This window comes from Cucurbita moschata, unplaced genomic scaffold, assembly GCF_002738365.1.
Source record: "Cucurbita moschata cultivar Rifu unplaced genomic scaffold, Cmos_1.0 Cmo_Scf00028, whole genome shotgun sequence".
NCBI classification, from domain to species: Eukaryota; Viridiplantae; Streptophyta; class Magnoliopsida; order Cucurbitales; family Cucurbitaceae; genus Cucurbita; species Cucurbita moschata.
Window position 1 is genome coordinate 1,851,929 of NW_019268544.1, and position 18,282 is coordinate 1,870,210.

Below are 18,282 nucleotides of genomic sequence, written 5' to 3' on the forward strand. Positions count from 1 at the left end.
AAAAAAAAAAAAAAAAAAAAAAAAGCAAAACAAATTTCTGGGTTCGTTTTAAATCCTGAAATTCTAATTCTGAGAAACGTTTTGAACAGAAATACAGGCTTCACGTTCGAAAGTTGGGCCCGACGGAAGGTTCAGGAGGCGGGGGGTGGATGGCGGAAGCACACCAGGGGGATCACCGCTCAAAGACAAGTGCGACACATGCGGGATCTCCAGATGGACCACTCCAGGGCGGAGGGTCTGGAAAAGCACTGTCCATAACGGAAGGGGAGAGTATGGAAGGGGAAGAAGATGCGAAATCGGAGGGGCATAGTTGGAAGGGAAGGATTCAGAAAGTTGGAGATTGAAGAAGAAAAAAAAGGGTGTATTGAGTTCCGACAAGTTTTGCAGAGAAACGGATACAAAATGGGGAATCTGAAATTTCTGATTTTGTAGACACAGAAGAATAAGGTATATTGTAAGTTGTTTGTGTTTTGTTTGTTAATTAATGTGTACAAGTAAGTAGTAGTGTTGGATGAAGAGGATGTTGCTTTTGAAAACTGATCTTTTTGAAGGGGAAGTTTTTGTAACTTTGTCGGTGGGATCGACGAATACCCTCTGATCAATGCATTCTTCTTCTTCTTCTTCTGCAATTCTCTCGTAGAGGTTCCATATTCCATTTGATTCATGTTCTATAACTTCTCAATTAACATCAACTAAACTTAATCCAACATTAATCACTTTTAACCCTTTCAATCAATCCATCCATCCATCTTCTTCACTAGCCTTCCAATCCAATTACTTTCTCACTAACATTTTTGTTAACTTTCCCCGGTTTTTCATAAAAACAGTACCTTTTTTTCAATACAAGATAATAAGAACGAAGATCAAAACTTCGAGTCAAGGAGTAACTTTTTATGTATGGTAAGATCCTAAGATTCATATCTCTCCGTCAACTGGTATTATTCAATAACAAAATAGCTATTTGAAGCATTGTGAAAATGAATTACAATTTGTGAATTAAGATAATATTTAGAGATTTGGGGATTTTAAAAAAGAAGAGAAATAAAGGGGAATGGGACTGTGAAGCTCTCTGCTCCATTGATGTGGTGATAAGAGAAGCTGCTTCTCACGTGGATTCTCACCATGTTATCAACCATCCTTGTGGTGGTGGAGCACCTGCCAAGCACGTGGGTGGCATCTTCCCCCAATTGTTAATGGAATATAGCATCATCCCATAAAAATAAAAGCAATGGAGAAACAAAAAGATTATTATTATTTTTTCTTCAGCATCAATGGAAACTAGTTAAAGCACTTCAAGAAATCATTTTTTCGAATACTGGACTAATATCGTGTCTTGCTTTGTCAAATATCTTCCAATATTTAAGTTAGATTTACGTTGAAGTGACCATAACTCACGGCTAATAAACATGACAACTCTCGTGCACTTTTCATTAATGTTTGTTATTGTTATGTAGAGTAGAATATTTAGTAACCGAAATCACAATATCAGCATAACTTTAGGCGAAGATTGCATGTATTTATGAAAGGGCATCATTTTGGATTCTCAACCATGCCGAAGTGAAGTCTACCTGGCATCCGTTGTTATTTAACATATTGGTGTTGCTTTCACTTTAAATTCTCGACCATGCCGAGATGAAGTCTAGTTTGTTGTTGTTTAATCCGTTGGTGTTAGACACATTTGCCATCCACAATCACATGTCAATACCCACGACAATAATGATTGAATGAGTAAAGGATTAGAATGAAAATTAGTAATTTAGACAAATTTAACTACATCAATCATCTGCAGAGGTCATAAACTCTTGAGTAGTCTTTCTAATTGCACCTTGATGCATCTTATTACGCACTAGATATTAAATTTAGTCAAGAATGATCGTGTTGGGGCCTTCACCAACCTTAGCTCGACTGTGGGCATAAAAACTTTGACGAACCTATAAGTTGATTCCTTACCTGAGTTTAGGACTAAAAGTATAATACCTGCTTCAAAATTGGAATCTTTCCATGGGTAAATAAATGGAGAACCTAATTCGTTTATTGCCTTCTTATTCCATGGACCTACACGTTAATTTTTTAAGAATATTATGCTTTAAATCCATTTGTTGTTATTAGAATAATTTTATTCTTTTCTATTATACTCTTTGAACGTGACAATAAGATCGAACAGCTATATTCTTATTCGTATTATTTATCTAAAAGTAAAGAATATGATTAATTTTCTTTATTTGATGTGCTTATGAAATATTATAAATAATTTGTCCATTATATATACTAACAATTAGCTTTTTTTAGTTAATGAGCTGTAATTTTATATTTTGATTTTACTATTTGTTAACTTAAAACAAATTATTAGGAAAAAAAAAAAAAACACTCGGTAAATTAAATGTTCACGAAACAAATTAATTTTAATAATTATATAGTCTGGCATTTTTCTATAAGTAAATCACCTTTTAACTAAATTTGTAATTAGAAGTATGACAAAGATATTTAGACAATTATGATTAATTTAATTCATACCTTAATACTAGGAAATAACATTAATAAATATTTATTCTCTCTAAACAAGGCAGGATCTCATAATCCACTTTTTGGGGTTTTGCGTCTAGCACACTGGTGTTTGACTCTAATACTATTTGTAACAGTCCAAGTCCACCGATGGTAGATACTATCGGTCTCGACTAATTACAAATTGTTGTCAGTTTTACAATTTTAAAACTCTAATACTATTTATAAAAAATGGTTCATTCTCCTATCCAACTAACTTGTGTCCAACTAACTTGTGCCTTGGTAATTACCTAACGATGTCCAAAGTCACCCCAAATGATTGATTGAGTTAGGGTTGATGTGTTTGGTGGAGAAGGTAGGCAAAATATGTTGGGCGTTTTGGATGTTGCAATGCCAGCGCCATCTAATTCATTTGTTTGTTGTAGCAGAAAACAAGTTTTGGTGATTGCTCATAGGTTTCTGCAATCTGTAATACAGGGGAGCACTCGGGCAAAGCTTTGTTGGGAAGTTTGCAGTCGTTGACGGAGACAGAAGCTAGTTTGTCAAAATGGTTTGTCTTTCTTCTTGAAGGCAGGCTGCACCGCCGTCTCTCTCTCTCGATATATATATATAATTAAATTAAAGTCCGTTGACCAAAAGAGTAGACTTGTTCAAATAAATAAATAAATAAATGATTTGGATAACATGAAATCTAAATCTTAAGATTATAACCTATCCCTAATTCTTCATATTAATTAGGAAATAATAAAATTAGCTGAGTTTTAGTATTATTTTCGGAAATTGTTGGCTAACTTTAAGGTTTGACTTCCAAGAAATAATATACATATATAGAGAGAGAAGAGGCCCTACCAAATTAACATAATGTATTATTTTATAACACATTATTGAAACATACTTTTGTTTAAGATTATATTTGATTAAAATAAATATAAGAAAGATCATGAACATGAAATAAAATATTGTGATAAGGTAGTAAACTATATGTTTCTATTAGGAAATGAGAGAGGAGATGAATTCAATGTACCTATTGTAGTAAACAATAAAGGAAATTAAATTGTATCCGATTTGATTTTAATAATAAAAAAAAGAAAAAGGAAAAAAAAGTGATATATTGAGTGTGTTTGTAGGATGTTTAGGAGGAGGAGTTGATTAACTTGGGAGATGAAAGCAATCATGTGCCGGCAAGGCAAGGTCCACTGTGAGTTTAGGTCAACCAAATTAATTTAATTCCGCATATTTCTTGTTCACATTAGGTTAAGGTATTTCAATACTAATTTAAAATTCATGAGTAATAATGGGTTAGGTATATTATGATGGAAGAAAAAAACAGAACAAAGAAAAGAAAATGGGTTGGAAGGAGATTGAAGTTGAAGACGTTGAGACAGACAGCTAGAAAACTTGGAGAGGGAAAAAAATAAGAAAGGAAGATGATGATATAGTACAGAGAGATTAAGGAATATTTAGCTGTAAAATAGACAAACATGGAGGATTATGGGGTTCTTTAATCTTTTCTTTGTCTGGAAGTGTAAGCCTGTTGGGAGTTTTGACTTCGTTACAGAAATGGGGAATTATTGACCTCTCAAATGGAGAATTCCTTACCGTTTGGAATGGGGGGACGTTGCAAACCGCGTTCTTTAATTCACATCACTCTCTCTTTCCTTCAATCTTCTTCTTCTTCTTCCTCTTCCATTCCATGATAGAATTACAATGATTCATTGTTCACCATGCGTTGGTTGCCTAACATCTCCTTTACCCCTTCTTCCATAGTCAGGATTCCGGGCACCGCCACCGGTGGCGATTCTCCCACCAGAAGGACTGCCTCCACTCGCTCCGACGACAATAATTATTGGAGAATTGCTTGGCGTTTTGGCGCCTCTAAGTATTCGCGCCAAAGGAAGCTTCGAAACCTAAGCGGAAATGATCGCGCCGCTGCTTCTTTGCCTAAATGGTCCGATACTACGCCCGAGCCGGTCTCCTTCTCTAAATCGCCTAGTACCTCTGAGGATCGTGCCGTGCCGTTGCCGCTCCCGGAGCTTTCCCCTACGTTTCAGCGTCGAGAAGGGATTTCGAATTCAAATTCTGGATGTGGAGATGCGGATTGCCCTCTTCCGTCGCCCAAGGTGTTGCGTGGTCGAGGCGGGGACGACCGCGATGTAGATAGAGATAGAACTGCCTCTTCTCACAAGATTGGGGGTGGGGCCTCCAATAGCGCTCCGATTAGAAGGTACCCGAACTGGAATGTTCTTCGTTCTCTCTCTACTCCTAATGTTAAATGCCGTATTTGATGGTTATATGCTTCTTGTCTCATCTCATTCATGTCAATTAGAGGATGGTGTAAGTAAGTTAGGTCTTGTTGATTATTGAATTATCTTGTGTGTTTCCATTATGAGTTTGTTTTTGTTATGATGACCAACCCTTGCTGTTGAATTGAATAAACCAGTATATTTGATTCCCGGGAGAGGCAGAGGAAAGAAGAGCAGGTTGAGACAAGGTCGTCTAGCAGGGCGAGTCGAGATGCATTAGGACATACGCAAAGATCGCGGAACAGTTTCAGGATTGATGTTCCCAGTAGAAGTGCTCCTACTAGTCCTTATGCAAGTCCTGCACTCAGTCCCCAAAGAAATAGTTCCATTAACCTTTCAAATATCCATCATGAGGCGGCTCCAGTCGGAAATCAAGGCTGGTCTGCACCTGAGCTGCCAAATTTCCATTATGGGACTCCAGTAGGAAATCACGTCTGGTCTGCTCCCGAGCTGCCAGCCTCAGCAATGATGCGGGGGGTTCCTCCTGCATTCTTTGATGGCTCCACTTTTAGCTCTGAGAGTTCTCCCATGCATAGCCCAAGAATGCATAGCCCAACAACACATAGCCCAAGAATGCATAGCCCAAGAATGCATAGTCCAAGAGGTAGAAGTCCCCACCGAGATCCAAGAAGTCCTACAGGACCTGCATCTCCATTGCACACCAAGATTTCCCTTGAAACACGTTCTGTGCGTCGAGAAAGTGCTGGTCCTGTGAGTGTCCACCCTTTACCTCTTCCTCCTGGAGTACCAATGCCTTTACAATCAACCCCAATTACACAAGCCAACACTAAAACTGAGGCAATCTCAATGAAAAATCAATGGCAGAAAGGAAAGCTTATTGGCCGGGGCACATTTGGTAGTGTTTACGTTGCAAGCAACAGGTAATATGAGTTCCGTTCACATTTTCTGTTATTGTCATTTGCTTTTGCGGACTGATTGTGTTTTTTTTTTTACTCCCTCTAGAGAAAATGGATCTTTATGTGCAATGAAGGAAGTTGAATTATTTCCTGATGATCCGAAATCGGCTGAATGTATAAAACAATTAGAACAGGTAATTTCAATATTCATATGAGCTGATGTCAACTCTCATGTGCACAGTTGCACACTCTTTTAGTTTTTTGTCACAAACTTTTTTTTTTTTTTTTTGCATGTCTGAAAGATCTTCCTTATATGATCGTAGGATGATTTTCTTCAATAGTTTTCATATTAATGGACAAGCATTTGGCTGACAAATTCTTGTTTGTTATGTAAGATTGAAGGTGTGCCTATCTGACGTCCTACTTGCTACAACCTGTTATGTAAAACGATAAAATGTTTTTCTGTGACTTGTGCTTTAGTCTTCATTGAGGCAGGCTTAAAATTGGCTCATGCTATTCTTAAATACTGCCATCAGCAATCTTCATCCATGTGGTGTTAATCTTCTACTATTTTAAAGTGCCATAGTTTCTCATTTGTCCTCTCATGGCAGGATGAAATTTGATCTTGTTTAGCTTTGCCTCTCTGCTTCTAACTGTCACAGGAGATCAAACTTCTGAGCCAGCTAAAGCATCCAAATATTGTCCAGTACTATGGCAGCGATGTTGTGAGTAACTATCGTGCTTGTTACAACTTTTTAAAGTTGTTCATTTTTATAATCTTATATCTAAATATAATTCTTACTCTGGGGTCTATTTAGGTTGAAGATCGATTGTATATATACCTAGAGTATGTTCATCCTGGTTCAATTAATAAATATGTCCGTGAACATTGTGGAGCCATGACAGAATCTGTTGTTCGAAATTTTACTCGTCACATCCTCTCAGGGTTGGCCTACTTACACAGCACAAAGACTATACATCGGTATGGAACATTTGTGTTGATGTGTTTGATAAGAAGTCTTCAGGTTGACATGTAAAATCAAGATGACCATAAAAATTCTATTGAAAATAAGAAAGAAATACTTGAATATTTTAGTTTCTATCTTCAAATATCTTCTTAATCTTGAAAGAAATAATTACGAACTTGCATGTAAGCTTATTTTATGTCTATATGATTATATCTGTTTGGGGGTTTAATTTTTCATTTATTCAGGGACATTAAAGGTGCTAATTTGCTTGTAGACTCTTGTGGGGTTGTCAAGCTTGCTGACTTTGGAATGGCTAAACATGTAAGTTTGAGATTTAGTGCGAATTTCCCTCTACTATTTCCTCCTTTTAGCATCTGTTACTAGCCCTCTTCTTTCTGTATTTTTGCCAATTTCAATAAATGAATGGCATTGATCTCTGTAGTTTGGGTTTATATTTTACTTTCGATAGGCAAACTTTTTTTTTTCACCCATTTGTGTCTTTATTCTTGATGTTGACAACAGTCGAGGAAAAGAATAATATTTGTTTGCTCGAGTCAATTGCTGCAAACATGGTCTAATTAGTGCTCACAACCTATATACTTTTCAATTTGTTTCAGCTTGTTTAATGTTAGTGTCTGGGCAGTCTCAACTTTAGTATCATGTCGAGCAGTCTAAAGTTCGGAGAAAAGTCATCTTTGTTTGAATGATTCTTACAAGTTGGTTGCTGCATGATTGTTAGGATTAATGACTTCAGATGGTGTTAATTTGAATTGCCCTTGGAGAGAGAATTGTTTGTTTTTGTAGGATTAGACATGAATGATGCTGATATACATCTGTACAGCTTACAGGACAAGTTGCTGATCTCTCTTTAAAGGGAAGTCCATACTGGATGGCTCCTGAGGTATCTTCTTGTTCCCACATTAGACATGTTATTGGCTTATTGTTTCTCTTAATGACCGCAATCACTGATGTAATAATTTACTTGGATTGGCTATTTAGCAATGATGGAAGTGATTGAAATTTGTCTTTTTTCCTGCAGCTTCTTCTGTCTGTGATGCAGAAAGATAACAACTCTGATCTTGCCCTGGCTGTTGATATTTGGAGCCTTGGGTGCACTATTATAGAAATGTTCACTGGCAAGCCACCTTGGAGCGAGTATGAAGGGGTAAGTGTTGGATAACTTGGCATGTGCTTGTAGCTGCATCAACCAAGATAGAATTTTCATTTTTTTTCCACACATGCCAATTGGTGAATTGCATATTCAACTGATCATTGGTAGTTATTTTTTATGAGTTCGGTAGACTGGTTGGTGGTCACAAATTCATTTGTTAATACAGGCTGCAGCAATGTTTAAGGTCATGAGAGATGCCCCACCAATACCTGAATCATTATCATACGAAGCGAGAGAGTTCTTAAAATGCTGCTTTCAGAGAAATCCGGCAGAGAGGCCGACTGCTGCCATGCTGCTTGAACATCCGTTTATGAAAAACTTGCAGAATCCAGAAGCTCCATCTTTCTCGCTGCCTGTAGCTGGATCAAATTTGACGGTAAACATAACACAGATGCAATCCCCCCTCCCTCGCCCCCTGCTTAACTTAGAATTTTTCGTAACAGTGTGGTTCATGATACCAGGATAAATGCTATAGCCCAAGTGAACAGTTTTCAAGAAAATTTGATCAGCTTTCCATGCTTCCAAGCTCGCAAAATCCCAAGGGAAAATTAGCTTCCGAGAGGCAAGAGTTGCTTTTCCCCATGCTCTCCAGTCCATGAATGTTAATGCATTCATTATAATGCTCTGCATGACCTAGTTTCATACGTCATTGTTTTCTTCTTTCCCAGTGTGGTTGTGGTTGGCCCACTATCTCATTATGAAATCTCTGACTTAACAGCAATGTCTCGTTATTCCCCCCGTTCTACCCTTGAGGCTCTTCCACTACTGTCTCCTCCACGCTCAGTCCAAAGTATGCATTCCCCTGCAAATGCGCTCGGCTATGTAAATCAAACCAATAAAAGATGAGCCATGCAGTATTATAGCGAAGGAAAGTATCTGCGCCAGGCATGCCTCTGGCTTTGCTTGTACCTTCAATCGACCAGCAGTTGGCAGGGGTGGCTGAAGTATCGGTGAAAAATCAGCTTGAGGACGAGAAGCCAGATTCAGATGGTGCGCCTAGTAGGTGAGTTTCTGGAATAGATTGTTGTCTACTCATGTAGGTTTTCTTTTCTCCTTCTGATATGTTCTTTTGAAATGTAAAAGCTTCTGGTGTGGAAGTCTTCCCTGAAGTGGAAGTTGAGAAACAATTTTGTATGCTGTTTTTTCCATTTTAGAGCTTCTGTAATGGCGACATCCTCCGATCATTCCAAATCACCACTTCCTTATACAACTTCAATCTGAATTTGTATAATACTAGAGAGATTTGATAATGGAATCATATGGTCCAACAGCAATTGCTTGCAAATTTCGTTTGTTTGATTCCAATAGACAATTCTTTTGTTTTGTCTGATCCATTCAGCAACATGATTTCTGATTCTTGTGTTTTTAGTACAAGTGCAGATACAAATTTATGATTCTTGCTAATGAAGTAAGCATTCGAGATGAAAATAAGATAATTAAAAGCGCAAAGAACCAAAATACAGACTAATATTAACACAGACTAATCCTAAGAAATTAGTAGCGAAGAACACAAATTGAATTCCCAAGTCCTAAGAAATTTTGGCGGACGTGAAGCTGCGATGGAACTTGCAGAGCAGCCGTCCAAATGAAGATGAGTCCAACAACTAAGTGGCCCCCTTGGACGCCTACACAATCAGCAGGTTCGACAGTCAGACCAAGCTGCCATGAAGAACAACACAACTGCTCCTTCAGTGGTAATCATATCTGTTCTACAGAGACTTCGAAGCTGCCCAAAACTGGGATCCTTACAGACCCAAATGGGGAGATATTAGGATAAGCTAATATGCATGCTTTCTCATCAACTATCACTGCAGAATTTGGCCTGTATGCGGCTCAAAAAGTTGGCTTCTTCTGGGCCAAATGGTGGTTGCCGGCCAGGCTTCTCCTAATTTTGGCTTTGTCGATGGCGATTAATTTTTTAAAAAGAAATCGTCATTTGCGTAGAAAATGAGATTGAGAAGCAGATGAGATATAAAAATCAGATGTTGAGGAAGAGGTAAACCATCGCTTTAAATCCATCAGCCGCTCATCGTGTCATCATATGCTTCATTGTTTGGTTGATGCACTCGTAAGAGCGTATGTCATTATCCTCCAACAATTCCCTCTTCAACAAAATTGATTCCTCAACCTTCATTTTATTATTACCAAACCATTTTCTTCATCATACTATAATTCCATGTCTTTCAAAATGCAATTTGTAAAATCGTAAATTACAGAAATTATAGGAAAAAACATCTCTAACTCTAATTTTTTTTTTAAATATATATTTAAAAAACACACAAAAAAAAAAAAAAAAAACAGTAGTTTTGTTTTTTTATTAAATTTTAAAATTTTCAATAATTTCTCTCGACCATTCAAAGGTGTTAATTTTTTTTTTTATTAAATTTAAAATGATTCTCCGTATAAGAGACGGTTTTTACCATTGCCTTTCCAACTTAAAGATTACTTGTATGTCAAGTTTGAGTTGTTTAATTAATTGACTTTTCAAAAGTATTATTGACAAAACTTTAATATTTTTCATATAAACCTTAACGGTAAATATATTATTGAATATTTTCTAAAAGTCAAGTTTTTTAAAGGTACAAAAAATATTACTAAAACAAAATTTAACATATTCAATGGTTTTTTAAACATTTTTAAAAATAAATAAATATATATATATATACACTTTTGAAGCAAGACTTACAATATTTTCTAAAAATTTATTTAGTATAAATCTTGGGGAGGTAGAAAATATATCTTCATGCATGATATGAAACATTAGTTAAATTATTAAAAAAATAAGTTTGTAATGAAAATGGAAGTTAAATTGATTAATAATTTCTTATCTTATGAATTATTTAGGATTAAGTTTTGGAAATCACTACTTGATTAAGTTGTATTTAACATACTCTGTTTATTTTTATTTTTAAAAAATAGGAACATTGATTCTTCATTTAATCCCATTATTCTCTCTTTTTTCACCCAATTTATGAGTGCTGTTATATTACAGCAAATGATTGACTTCAAAAACACTACTTTCTAATATGACTCAACTACAAATCTTTTTTTTTTTTTTTTTTTTAATTTCAAGTTTTATATGTTGGATGACGTTATTGTTGTTATCAATATGATCGTTTACAACCAAATTAAGCTTCTAATCATCACTTTCAATTTATTTACAATTTTCTTTTGTACTTTTTAATACATACAAAATTAGTATATTATTTACTCTATAATTATTTGTCGCTAGTTATGTTTAATTTATTTGCTAGGTTACATAATCTGTCTATATTTTTTTAAATGTAAAAATAAAATAATTATTTTTTTAAAATTTGTGAGACTAAAATAGTTGTTTTTTTTTATAAAAAAATCAAAGAAAAAAATAAATATTTTTTTAAAAAATAAACTGAAAAAGTGGACGCAAATACAATTTAAATTACCGCTAGTCCTACGAAATATGGCCAGCAAATAAAATTGATATATATATATATATATATATTAATAATAAATAAAATTGAAGTTGATGAGAAAGAATGATGACGGCCCACATGACCGAATTAGATTTGCTCATTGCCGATCGAACTTTTTTTATTCTTTTGGTCGGTTGGGTTGACTTTTCTAATATTATTTATTTATTATTTTATCAATTTTATTTAATCCCATAATTCAATTTTTCCCACCAATTTTCTTTTTTATTTTTAAATATGAGCTGGACCCGAGAACGCTTTGGTCAACCCCATTACTCGGTCTTTCCCAACTTCCCCTATTCCAAGTATTTGTTACGAATTGGCATTTCTTTTGCTCTGTCAAACTAAAAAAAAACAAAAAAAAAAACCAATTATTCCAATCCTTTCTAATTCTTAATTATTTCAAACTAAAATGCTAAAAAAGTCAAAGTCAAACTCAAAATTTAAAAATAAAATGATAAATTTAGTCTCAATAATTTCAAAACAAATTTAAAATGTAATCAAATGAAGGAAGTGGGTGCTGTATTGGAGGGAAGGAGAGCAGCGGCTGCCTTTTCTGGAAACTATTTATTAAAAATTACAAATATTAAGAATATACACAAAGTGGTAAATTAACGAACTTTCCAAATATTAAACCCTATAATATGTTTAATTAATCTCCATCCAGATGTTCGCCAAGTGTCCCAAATTTTAAAATGGTGTATGTTTTTTGACCACTCGTTTCCTTGGCCACCAAAATACAATACCGCTTTGCCCTTTAAAACCAGAAAGTTTAAGCTGGTGATGGATGGATTGATTGAGTGTCACGTTATTGGATGTTTCATCCGAGCTTCCTTTAATTAAATTTTATTTTTTTCTTGGTGGGTTTGTTCCTTTAATTCAATTGGGGTTCAAATCTAAAAGTGGAGGGCATCGTCGTTTGGCCTTTCTCATTTGGATCTCCCATCTCTCTGGCACCATATCATACAACTAAGAGCTCCATTTCCATTTTTAGATTCTTATCTCTCCAGGAAGTCAAGATTATAGTTGCGAATTTTGTTTTTAATGTGCATTATATTACCTGACGTTCTGTCTTCGAATTCCAGTGTTTGATTTACGGAGTTTTAGGCTGTAAATCATGGGTATCTGTGTATCCAAACCGTCGTCGATGAAAATCGTCGCCGTTCCGGCGAAGGGGGGTTCAGTTCTAGGGGTTCAAGGTCCGCTGCCGTTGCAGCCACCTCCGGCCACAGTCGATGGCGAAAATCCTAGCAATGAGAGGGAGGGAGATAAAATTGATTTCGACTTGGAAACTCCCAGGAAGTCGCCCTACTTCCCCCTTTTCAGTCCGAGTCCCGCTCACTATCTCTTCTCGAACAAGTCTCCGTCGAGATCTCCGGCGAATGTGAGCTCCAATTCGACGCCCAAGCGGTTCTTCAGGAAGCCATTTCCGCCGCCGTCCCCTGCAAAACATCTAATGGCTGTATTGGCTAGACGGCACGGCTCAGTGAAGCCGAATGAGGCATCCATTCCAGAGGGGAAGGAGATTGATGGGCCTGGTCTTGACAAGAGCTTTGGATTCTCTAAGCATTTTAGGAACAAGTATGAGCTCGGAGAAGAGGTGGGGAAGGGGCATTTTGGGCACACATGCAGAGCGACGGTCAAGAAAGGGGAACTTAAGGGGCACCAAGTCGCTGTGAAGGTCATCTCTAAAGCCAAGGTGTGCTCTCTCTCCCCTGTTTGTATTGAATTTTACTTCTACTTTGCATAGCTATATTACCCTTTTTATGAATTTATGATTATTGGAAGAAGGATGAATCATTGATTGATCTTGATATTGTTGAGGCTATGTTGATGAGATCTGGAAAAATTATTGTGATGTCCTCCTTACCGCCATAGCTAACAACCAGAAACATCCTTTCACAGAGATCCAAATGATATAGAAAGCTTGGGTATTTTAAGAGTCGACTTCATAGATCAATTGTTTCAGTCTTGTGAGTCTGGTTTGGCTGGCAAACCATGGACTTTGGGATGCATTTGATCCCCTTATTTAGTATGTTAATGTCCAATTAATATCTTAATTTGAGGTAGAATATAATACAACATTTTGATCTTGTATATCAGTGAAAGTGGGTAGCATCCTTTTGAATTGGACTTGCTTGTTTCTGATTAACTCATCCTGTGTCATGAACTGTTGTCAGATGACCACTGCCATTGCCATTGAGGATGTCAGAAGGGAAGTGAAGATATTGAAAGCTTTGAGTGGACACAAAAATTTAGTACATTTCCATGATGCATGTGAAGATCATGACAATGTCTATATAGTAATGGAGTAAGCTCTAAACTCTTCGTTTATATTAAAAACATGCATTTCTGGAACTGTTATTGTTTGACGAAGTTTATATTGAGGGACTGTCATTTTGTATGAAATTTTCAGATTGTGTGAAGGAGGAGAGCTCTTGGATAGAATACTCTCCAGGTATCAATCGAGGAGTCGTTATGCCTTATGGATTTTGGGCATTTTATTGGACTTGAAGTTGACTGGTTGACGATGTTTTTATTTCCAATTATCGCGCAGAGGCGGGAAATTTTCGGAGGATGATGCAAGATCAGTATTGATACAAATCCTCAATGTAGCTGCATTTTGCCACCTCCAAGGGGTGGTGCACCGGGATCTTAAGCCTGAGGTAAACAAATACCTATTTTGCCTTGAATCTGTCTGGAGTTGTTACCTAATATAGCTGCTTGCTGGTTCAGAACTTTTTATATGCGTCAAAGGATGAAAGTTCACAATTGAAGGCTATAGATTTTGGCTTATCAGATTTTGTAAAACCAGGTTTGTTCGTTTGCTTTCCCCAAATAGTCGAAATTTCCTTTAACGGTTCTTGAATTTTTGTATGATTGTGATGTTGTGATTCATTTGCAGATGAGAGGCTGAACGACATTGTTGGCAGTGCTTATTATGTAGCTCCTGAAGTTCTACGTAGATCTTATGGCACGGAGGCCGACATCTGGAGTATTGGTGTGATTGCATATATTCTGCTGTGTGGCAGCCGTCCATTCTGGGCAAGGACCGAGTCTGGCATTTTCAAGTCAGTTTTGAAGGTTGATCCAAATTTCGACGATCCACCATGGCCATCTTTGTCTCCTGAATCTAAAGATGTCGTTAAGCGCCTTTTAAATAAAGACCCAGAGAAAAGAATGAGTGCTGCTCAAGCTCTAAGTGAGTAGTTTTGAGCTTTGAAGTTCTTTTTTCCTTTTGATTCCTACTACTTATCAACTCGTGTATGTACATGCAGGTCATCCTTGGTTTAAGGATTGTAAAGAAGTAAAAATTCCTCTTGATGTACGTTTGCTTAAGCTTATGAGAGCTTATATGTGTTCATCTTCTCTAAGAAAAGCTGCTCTAAAGGTGAGTACTGTGCCATTCAATTATGAGAGTTTCTTGAGGTCGAAAACGGGCATGATGCGAAACAAGATTAAATGTTAAAACCTCCCATGGAGAAGTTATGAATTTCTTTCTGTTTCTTATAGTTCCTTTCCATTGATTTTCTGCAGGCATTGTCAAAGACATTGTCTGAAGATGAACTCAGCTATTTTAAAATTCAGTTCGCACTCCTGGAACCAAATAAAAATGGCACCATAAGCTTGGAAAACATAAAAGAGGTTTGGATCATCTCTCACCTCTTTCCTTTATCTGCCATTGTTATTATTTCTAAGATCCCATTGTTTCACTGCCAGACTCTGATGAAAAACGGAACAGAGGCACTGAAAGAATCGCGAATTATTGACTTTTTGACATCGGTGAGCTACTTGACGTGTTCGTGGCGTGATAATATCGTCTTAGCTTCATAAAATCTCAATCATATTGATTACCTCTATTTCCTGGCAGCTCAACGCCTTGCAATTCAGAAGGATGGACTTTGAGGAGTTCTGTGCAGCTACACTTAGTGTCCGTCAACTGGAGGACCTTAGTCACTGGGAACAACTTGCTCACAGTGCCTACGAACATTTTGAGAAGGATGGAAACAGGGCGATCATGATCGAGGAACTAGCTTCGGTACGTTCAATCAATCACGTGTTAAGTATGCGTTGTAATTCGAACTCAGAGTCGTATCCTATTGATAAAAAGATGAACCTTTTAACCATCATCATTTGATGCTGTTGACTCTTCTCAGGAACTTGGTCTGAGCCCTTCGGTCCCTGTTCATTCTGTTCTTGAAGATTGGATCAGACACAGCGATGGGAAGCTGAGCTTCCTTGGGTTTGTGAAACTCTTACATGGGCCATCCAGCCGGACGGGTAGACGTCAATAGTAATAGGATGTGTTGAAATAGAAATCTCAAAACTACTTATTGCCCTCTGCTGCCGAAGGAATGAGAGGTGGGTGGCTAAAAGATTTGATTTGGTGTCCCAAATTCCATAATCTTTCATAGGAGCTGCTACCGTTGTCGTCAGTCAATCGGCGGGATTGCTGGAGCATCTTCAAGCAGCAATGACTGCAAATCTCTGATCAACTAAAACACACACGTCCATATGATAAGGGAGATGAAGGTGGTTAGGGTAGGCGATTATAGGATTTTGTTGTACAGGTGTTGTAAAATATGTTCAGTTTCAGGTGAGTGATTAGAAGATTATATATTATATATTACAGAATTTCTGACCAAATGTCGGATGTTGTTGGTTTTGTTTAAATGTCGGTTTTTAGCTTCCTCCTTTTATTGAACACTGAAAAGGATCGGACATCTAATTCTTAATCAAACTTCTTTTCCCACCTCCCTTTCATATATATATATATATTTATTCTTATTAGTATATATACAAAGAAAAAGGAAAAAAAAAAAAAAAAAGTTAATCTCATTTTATTACACTCAAATTTTATAAAAGTAATTTTGATGGACTAATTTTAAGTTCAATCTCCATGTGAGATCTGGACTCTGAAGAACGACATGTAACGGGTCAAAACATATCATATCTTATAACAGTGACCTTGAGCTATTATAAATGGTATCAGAGCTATGTAACGGATCAAAACATACCATATAAGAAGTGGCCTTGGGCTATTATAAATGGTATCAGAGCTATGCAACGGGTCAAAATAGCTAGACATACGTAATGTTATAAATGGTATTAGAGCTAGCTATTATATTATAAAGATATTAAAACTTTTCCACAATAAACGTGTTTTTAAAAGTGACTTAAAATTGTGAGAGTGCGAGCCTGAGCCTAATAAGTTAAAGGAGATGATGTTAAAAGGAGCAAAATTGTGAGAGTGCGAGCCTAATAAGTTAAAGGAGATGATGTTAAAAGGAGCGCAGCCTAATAAGTTAAAGGAGATGATGTTAAAAAGGAGATAATATCGATGATGTTAAAAAGGAGATAATATCTAGTGGCGGAGCTTGAGTTATTACACTTCAACCCTCCTCTAGTCCAAAATAAATTAAATGAAAATAATAATTGTAGTTGAGTATTCAAATAATATTGTTTAAGGTGTGTAAGAAGTGATACGTACCCCAGAAAGCACAAAAACAGTAAACTCCAACCCATGGGTGAATGTGGTATCTTCAATAACTTACGAAATCCAGGGAAAATACAAAACACCTTCAATTCAAAGATTTCTTTGTTAAAAACAAAACAGAACAAAAAACAGAGCATTAAATATAGAGAGCGAAAGAGAGATAGAGGGAAAAAGAAAATTGAAGGAAAAGGAGTTATCCCATTTGAGAACACGAATGGATCCCATACAACCCCACCCACCCTGTTGCATTCTACCACTAGGCCCAAACCTCAGCTCCCATGGAGGACAGCTACATCTAATCACCATCACATCACATCACAACCATAATTATCATCAAAACCCATTCAATCATAACAAGAATCAATCAAATCTCCAACATTACATACACAAACAACAACCAAACTACTCATCAAACCACCACTCACTTCCTAAACTATCAAGCTTATTGGAAACCAGAATCATAATCCATACATAATCCATTTCAACAAAGAATCAATGGAGAGGGTATCTTCGAGAGAGAGAGTATAAAGCTTGGATTTTGACCGGCAGGTGGGGGATTCAGAAAGACACGTCTGTGAATCAAAATGATTGGGTGTGAGCCCTTTCGCGTTTTGTTTTGTGACAGAATATTAAAATATGTGGGACAAGCTCAAGCACACAACAGAACAGAACACAACAGAACACAACAGAACAGAATACGACTTCTTTTCTTCTAATGATGATGCTGTTCTTTTTCTCTCTAAAAGAAAAGAAAAGAAAAAGGATGGAGTTAGAACAATCTGGGGTTTGAAGGTCGGAGATCAATTTCTTGGGTCCATGCAGTCCGGTCCTGAACATGTAAGTGCCAATAAGTCTGAGCCAGCGCATCTGGGTCCATTGTTCCATCACCAATTCCACTCTGTAAATGCGATCCAATGGATGAGGAGGACGACGTAGATGATGAGGAGGATGACCCTCCTCTGTTGGATGTTGGACTTGCCCTGCAAAAACTCAGAATTATCATCTTCACATCAATTCCAATTTGGGTGTTAATTCTTTCAGAGAATCTGGGAGTCGTGTTTGAATGGTGAGAAAATAAGAGGAATCATGTTGGGGAAAGAAGGGAGTATTGGATTCGAAGAAAAGGGGGAGTTGAAAGAAGAAACCTTGGTAGGCCAATGATACCATCAATGATGATATGAGCGACGTGTATTCCCAGGGGCTGGAGCTCTCTGGCCAAGCACTGAGATAATGCTCTTAATGCGAATTTCCCACAGCCTGTCCCAAATCGTACGTACACACAGACAAACACACACATAAAAATCAACTTCAATTTCCTTTCTCTTCTTCTATCATCATCGGTGTTGCAATTATATGAGTGCGTTTTGCAAATTTGATGGGATGTCTCACTCATATTATGCACACAATTACGTCAAGTTTTTTTCAATTCCAAAATATCTCTCAACTTTTTCTCGGATTCTCTCCTGTGCAGCTAAAAAGATCTTCAGAAGAAAAAGGAATCCTTGTTTTTTGTTTTTTTTTTTTTTTTTTTTTTT

At 36.8% G+C, this 18,282-nt stretch overlaps 4 protein-coding genes across 7 annotated transcripts in view; 3 read left to right on the forward strand and 1 right to left on the reverse strand.

Moving 5' to 3' along the window:
- The window catches only part of LOC111463537 (transcription factor HHO5-like), a 2,380-nt gene extending 1,755 nt beyond the window's left edge, over positions 1-625 (forward strand). Inside the window, exon 5 of one of the 2 annotated variants that reach the window (XM_023107507.1) lies at positions 13-82. In XM_023107507.1, coding sequence (XP_022963275.1) covers positions 13-59 — 47 coding nt within the window. In that variant the 3' untranslated portion in view covers positions 60-82. The other variant, XM_023107506.1, reaches the window with a different exon arrangement.
- A 3,074-nt stretch (positions 626-3,699) lies between these two features.
- Positions 3,700-9,165, forward strand: LOC111463363 (mitogen-activated protein kinase kinase kinase 5-like). 3 transcript variants are annotated; one of them, XR_002713879.1, is made up of 12 exons: positions 3,700-4,726; positions 4,943-5,686; positions 5,769-5,856; positions 6,325-6,387; positions 6,481-6,644; positions 6,876-6,951; positions 7,472-7,531; positions 7,670-7,795; positions 7,968-8,177; positions 8,263-8,363; positions 8,476-8,804; positions 8,885-9,165. XR_002713879.1 is itself a non-coding variant. In XM_023107272.1 (11 exons), the coding sequence occupies exons 1-11, from the start codon at positions 4,227-4,229 to the stop codon at positions 8,645-8,647; spliced, it is 2,304 nt and encodes a 767-aa protein (XP_022963040.1). In that variant the 5' UTR covers positions 3,700-4,226; the 3' UTR covers positions 8,648-9,165. The 3 variants fall into 3 exon arrangements, 2 of the variants coding, with proteins under 2 accessions (XP_022963040.1, XP_022963042.1); XM_023107272.1 differs by having other exon boundaries at positions 8,476-9,165; XM_023107274.1 differs by having other exon boundaries at positions 3,703-4,726; positions 8,520-9,165.
- A 2,861-nt stretch (positions 9,166-12,026) lies between these two features.
- Positions 12,027-16,003, forward strand: LOC111463539 (CDPK-related kinase 5-like). The gene is made up of 11 exons (XM_023107509.1): positions 12,027-12,949; positions 13,431-13,561; positions 13,667-13,708; positions 13,808-13,916; positions 13,987-14,065; positions 14,156-14,452; positions 14,529-14,641; positions 14,788-14,895; positions 14,971-15,033; positions 15,122-15,289; positions 15,408-16,003. Exons 1-11 carry the CDS (start codon positions 12,368-12,370, stop codon positions 15,543-15,545), a joined length of 1,830 nt encoding a protein of 609 aa, XP_022963277.1. The 5' UTR covers positions 12,027-12,367; the 3' UTR covers positions 15,546-16,003.
- Positions 16,004-17,076: 1,073 nt separating this feature from the next.
- Positions 17,077-18,282, reverse strand: part of LOC111463140 (NADP-dependent 3-hydroxy acid dehydrogenase YdfG) — a 2,670-nt gene continuing 1,464 nt past the window's right edge. Inside the window, exons 4-5 of the mRNA XM_023106973.1 lie at positions 17,893-18,004; positions 17,077-17,727 (exon numbers count right to left, since the gene is read on the reverse strand). Coding sequence (XP_022962741.1) covers positions 17,517-17,727; positions 17,893-18,004 — 323 coding nt within the window. The 3' untranslated portion in view covers positions 17,077-17,516. The remainder of the gene's footprint in view (positions 17,728-17,892; positions 18,005-18,282) is intronic.